Genomic DNA, 5,646 nt, shown 5'->3' with positions numbered 1-5,646 from the left:
ATATTTCGTACTTAAACAGGGCCTAACACAGTCAAGAAACTAGTTACTGAAAGATTTAAAAAATGCAAATTAAGGAAAAATAAGAGTTGATCATAATACAGGAAGCCTCTTTTGTTGGCTGGGAGGTGCAGTGAAGGTAGGGTCAAGATATACAGGGAAGATGACCTCCTGGTGACACCAGCCTGATCTGAGAGTCAGCACAGAGTAATTACCATGTTCTTCTGAGGTAAAGACATTGTGGAAACCCTATATTATATGGGCCCATCTTCTTTATGTACTTGACAAGGCTACATTTTTTTTCTCCTCTCCAAAAATACTGTTTAAGGTTGACATTATCAGAATAAAAATAATGCTACTTGCTATTCTTTAATAAACAGCAGCAGGTAAGCAAAGACCATTTTCTAACAATGACTTCCTGCTTCATTAGAAGATTATTTACGTTCTGTAGAAAACAGTATTGAAATGGTAGTTCCAACAAGCAAGTTGTATCTTTCTTTCCAGTCAGTGTAAGAGATAAACCGTTAGCAATAATAAAGAGACGCCCACTGAACTGAAAATATACTATTTAAGATAAAGAACTTTTTGGTGATTTTAATCACTTTCTGCCTTCCAAGAGAATTTATCCATGCAATATACTTATAGACGTGATCTATGTTTCCTATTTATAATGTTCCTGAATATATGTTTTTAAATGTACACATAAAAATTAAATTTAGAGTAAAGAGTCTCAAAAATCACTCTACTGCTAACATATAAACTCTACTTCTACATTGCTTCCTTTATGGGCTCGGAGTAATTAAGCAGGCATAATATAACACATAGAGGAATTTATTAGGCTTTTATTAAGGCTTGATAATTTAAGTTTCAGATTTTAAATCTCAAAGGGCTCATAATTGTTGTCATTTTCTACTAAAAGCTACATTTAGAAAGAAGTTAAACTATGGTGTTAAGGAGAGGCGTGTTTGAATGGAAAGTACAAAGTGCCATTTTCATTAATTCAGCACTTGAATGCAAGTGTCTGTTGTACCTGGCATGAGGCTTTTATTAAGTAGTGCAGACACAACTTCCATGAGTTAATTTGTACTGATATTTTCTTGAAGCAGTGTTAATTGCAGGAGGTAGAGGTTTGAGATTGAGATATGCCTGGGTAGGAAGGGAGAGATTGGTTTCAAACTCCAAAAATGTAAGTGAATAATTTGCCAGATCAATTTAAATCTTAGGAAGGTTTTTGGTTTGATTATTGACTCACAAAATACACCGCGACATTTTGGAACATTGGACAGCCGTCTTCTGGTTAAACAGGGTGTCCTTTCAGTTTTAACCTTTGTTTTTAAAATTCTGTCTCAAATGTATTAATGAGTACAGTATCAATGATTCTTTAGAATATTCATTTGTTTGGTACTGAAATTCTATCTAACTGTAAGGTTTTGAACCCACAAAATTCCTTGAAATTTTGCCTTAAAAAAAATCCCTGATCGTGAACTTTAATTTACTACTTTCTCCCTAAGTCTAAAGAATATCCAGTAGCATTTCCTGGTGGCATGATTGTCAGGACGACAGATAGGCTACACCTCCCATCTTCTCTCCATTTTTGACTCCCATTTCTCCATAAAGTTTTGTCTCATTTGGGGTCATAAAAATGAGCATTTCCCTAACAGAAGCAACATTTTTAAATTTAAGAGACTCTAGAACTGAAAACTGTGCCTTTGGTGGTAAAAGGGTAAATGGGGCTCAGAACTGTGAGGCTTATTCCACAGTTTTGCCAAGAACAGCTCTGTTCCAAGGATTTGAGTTGAATGAATTCCAGTGAATGGAGATTGTGCCCTAATATTGAAAATTAAAACAAAACCACTGGTGCAGTCAGGCTTAGCCTCACATTTATAGTTTCTCTGCCTCTTGTTTGCTCTAAAGACTGTCTTGATATCTCATTTACTAGTATCACACCTGAATTCATCTATTATAATCAACCAGGATGGATTTACCTCACACACAGAATAATATTAGGTTGTCAACCTCACAACACAAAGAATTTGGTCTTAAATTGATGCCCGCTGTATGAAGTAGTAGATGGTCCTGTTCACCTCCTCCCTTACTCTGCCCAGTGCTGCATTCTCTTGAGATGGCTGAGATGAAGTGGTTGTTTCTGGGCTCTAGTTGCATCAGCCACCTTCCTGGGGTTTGTTTAATAACCTGTTCCACTTCACACCTCTCAATAATGTAGAGGCCTCATGTACATCACGAGTTGCAATAGGCTGGATCCTACCCTCTTAGCCTTCACAATAATGCAAAACAAACACGAATTTGGGGCCACAGTGCTGTAGTTTGGGAATAGGGTAGCTTTAGTGTCTTGATTTAAAGTAGCCGCCTTTCCTTCTGTGTTTCTTTTCTACCCTTGTCACTTCCGTTCTCCATCAATGGCTCTCTAACCAATCAGCCAAAATCTTTATTCTCTGGAGGCTCCGAAACCACAGAAATTTGTTAGAAGAAAATCAGGAGAAGGTATTTAAATCAAGTTCTAAAGCAAACCTCTTCTTACACTTTGTAGTCTTAAAATAATGCTATCACTTTAATTATTAGTTGGGCTTCCTGCTCCCAATTGTGCCCCTCTATCTCTGTCTAAATTATACAACCAGAAAGATCTATCCCAGTGCTCCTAACTATTGGATTTTTAAATGCTAGTCCAGGATGATGATGTCACTGTTCTGACATAAAAATAAGGACAATACAATACAGAAAGTTTAAATGTACTATGATGAACTGATGTGACCATAAATACTAAATTTTCAAAAAAGTATGTCCCTACTTATAAAAAAAAAAAAAGTGTTAACCTTACAAACTTGGTTTTTAAAAACAGCTTTACCACGACCACCACCACCACTCCCCATTTTACTGGAGTTTGGAAACCATAGATCTAGCCAGAACACAAATGGAACCATGTCATTGCCATGCCTTAACCCCTGCAGTACCCGTCATTATCTTCAAAAGCAATTCAAGGTGCTTCAACATAACACACAAAAGCCTAGAACTAGAAGTAGAGGCCCTTGTCCTCTTTTCATCATCATCTCCCACCATTCCTTATCTTGGAGCTAAACAGGCTTGATGGTATTCATTTCTAAATGTACTAGCTGGATAAAAAATCTATCAACAATGATATAGTGTAAGTTGAAAAGTTTATATTCATAAACAGAGTCAAAAAAAAAAATCCTCTACATCTAAGACAAGATCAGGATACCCTCTCCTTTTTCATGGCTTTTTTTCTGCTTGGACCAGCCGTCCCACCTTTATAAACTTGATTAACTTTTACTCATCCTTAAAACTTGACCACCAGCCCCATTGTCAGTGTGCCGGTCTCTGTGCTCTGTGCCTGTGCTTGCTGCTTTTATCGATATTATAAACATGCTGAGAAAATCTCTTATGTCTGTTGCCATCACTAAGCTGGAAAGTTCCACGAGGTAAGGCATCTGGCTTATTCATCTTTGTGACCTTAGCACACACCATGAAGCCTTTTCAAACTGAAACGAATGGAACAGATAGCTACTTCATGGTTAATCAGCATGGAAGCAAATCCCTCTCTTTCCTCCTCCTCAAGTGTCTCTTCAAAGAAACTTCCTTCCTTCCTTCCTGACTTAAATCTTGTTGCAGAGTAGCTGGCCACACTTTGGCAGCAGCAAAGATAACCTCATATCCCTTCCTTCCACTTCGTTTCATCGGAGGAAGGACCAGTTTGTCCAGTGCCTGGCGCACAAGTAGCTTTTACTATCATTAAGGGTTGACCTGATAATTGAATTAGGAAAAAGGAGTCCTAATGTAGGGGTCAGATATATGAGAGAGCATATCATGTTCAGAGAACTTCATATAGTTCTTCAATATTGCCCAAGAAGGAAGTATTACATATGAGAGTAAAAAGCGGTAAAGAACATTCAAGCAGATAGGATTTTGAAGTTTATCCCGTAGGTGACAGGGGACCCATTAAAAGGTTTCAGGCAATTGAATTTATACTTTGTAAGGAACATCTTCCTAGTAATGTTAAGGTTGGAAAAGGGAAAGATGGGAGAGATCGAGGATAACATAAAGTAGACAGTAGAACCTGCCAGGCAAGAAATGGCGTAGACCTTCAGGAGTGGCAGGAAGAGGTTACTGCACCCCTTACATACAGTTTTTATTAAAGGCTAATCGCTTTAATACCTTTTTGATAGGCCAGGTCCTTTGGTACAATTGTCGTCAACCAAATCAAACAGCATATTGTCCTCATCTCAAATGTAACTATAGGCCTACCGTGGAGATATTGCAGGTTTGGTTCTAGACGACCATAATAAAGTGAGTTGTAATCTTTTTTGCTGGTAGAAGATCTTGCATTCCATTTGTGAAAAGCACATCACCTATGAAGTGTAATAAAGGGAAGCATAATAAAACAAGGTATGCCTGAATTGAAATCCTTTAGACCGGTGGTCCCCAACCTTTTTGGCACCAGGGACCAGTGCTCCTATGAGAATCTAATGCCTGATGATCTGAGGTGGAGCTGAGGCCGTGATGCTAGTGCTGGGGAGCTGCTGCAAACACAGATGAAGCTTCACTTGCCCACCACTTACCTCCTGCAGTGCAGCCCAGTTCCTAATAGGCCATGGATCGGTACTGCTGTCTGCAGCCCAGGGGCTTTAGTCAGACAAAGACAAATATTCCATGGAATATTTTTATTGAAAGAGAAAATTTTAGACCTACTATGAACTATTTGGAACATGAATTTTTTAAAATAGAAGAATAATCAAATAACTGTTGGAGAAGCTGGTAAATACATCGTATCCCACTTTGTCCCATGGGTTGCTTCTGAACATCTATTTATATTTACATCAGTGCTGATGTATTATGAAGGCAGGTGTGAAAGTAGAAAATGGAAAACTCTGACTGCTGGTGACTTTGAGTTTTTCACTTAAGCTCTGGGACCCTCAGTTTCCTTCTTGTGTCTTGGAGATAATAATACTTCAAATAGTTGTCATAAGGAACAAATGTAATAATGTAGGTGAGAGGGATGTGAAAGCAGAAACGCAGCATAGGCACTGTGGCTTGCCTGGCTGTATATCCCATGTGTGCAATTTTAAGCCTTTCGTTTATCCTCTAGTTCTTGTGAATTTGGACTTCATTTAGATGGAGTTTTTGAGCCAGGTAAGAAGGAGTTTGAGTAGTAATGCTATTAAATTTTAATTTTTGAGTTGCTTTTCCAAAATATTCCTGCCAAATGCACTGTCACAGCAGATAGTCGGTTGACTTAGTCACTTCTGATGAAAGTGCCACCACAAGTAACCATGGCTGATTCATATGAACTGTGCAAGGCTATTTAATAAATACCAGAGCATATTTAGTTTAGAAACAAAGACAACAACTAATTTATAATAGACATGAGGATCTTATCTGACAGTAGCTACTCAACTTTTTATCATTTTGCCTATGTCACCAGAATTATTTAACAATTTTTTGCCTCATTTTGGTCAAGAATGTACATTCTGAACCATCAACAAAATATAACAACAGCCTACTGAATAGAAGATATTTGCAAATGAAACATCTGATAAAGGGTTAGTATCCAAAATATATAAGGAACTCATAAAGCTTAACACCAAAAAAAACAAACAATCCAATTAAGAAATGGGC

The 5,646-nt window shown here is 37.7% G+C and overlaps 1 protein-coding gene across 1 annotated transcript in view; it reads left to right on the top strand.

Moving 5' to 3' along the window:
* The first annotated feature begins 3,396 nt into the window (after positions 1–3,396).
* LOC105306496 (threonylcarbamoyladenosine tRNA methylthiotransferase-like) overlaps positions 3,397–5,646 on the top strand; it is a 68,171-nt gene continuing 65,921 nt past the window's right edge. The window contains exons 1-2 of the mRNA XM_023524079.1: positions 3,397–3,452; positions 5,117–5,160. Coding sequence (XP_023379847.1) covers positions 3,397–3,452; positions 5,117–5,160 — 100 coding nt within the window. The remainder of the gene's footprint in view (positions 3,453–5,116; positions 5,161–5,646) is intronic.

Source organism: Pteropus vampyrus, unplaced genomic scaffold, assembly GCF_000151845.1.
Source record: "Pteropus vampyrus isolate Shadow unplaced genomic scaffold, Pvam_2.0 Scaffold440, whole genome shotgun sequence".
Taxonomy (NCBI): Eukaryota; Metazoa; Chordata; class Mammalia; order Chiroptera; family Pteropodidae; genus Pteropus; species Pteropus vampyrus.
The sequence above is the reverse complement of the archived record's forward strand: the minus strand, read 5'-3'. Positions and strand labels throughout refer to the sequence as shown.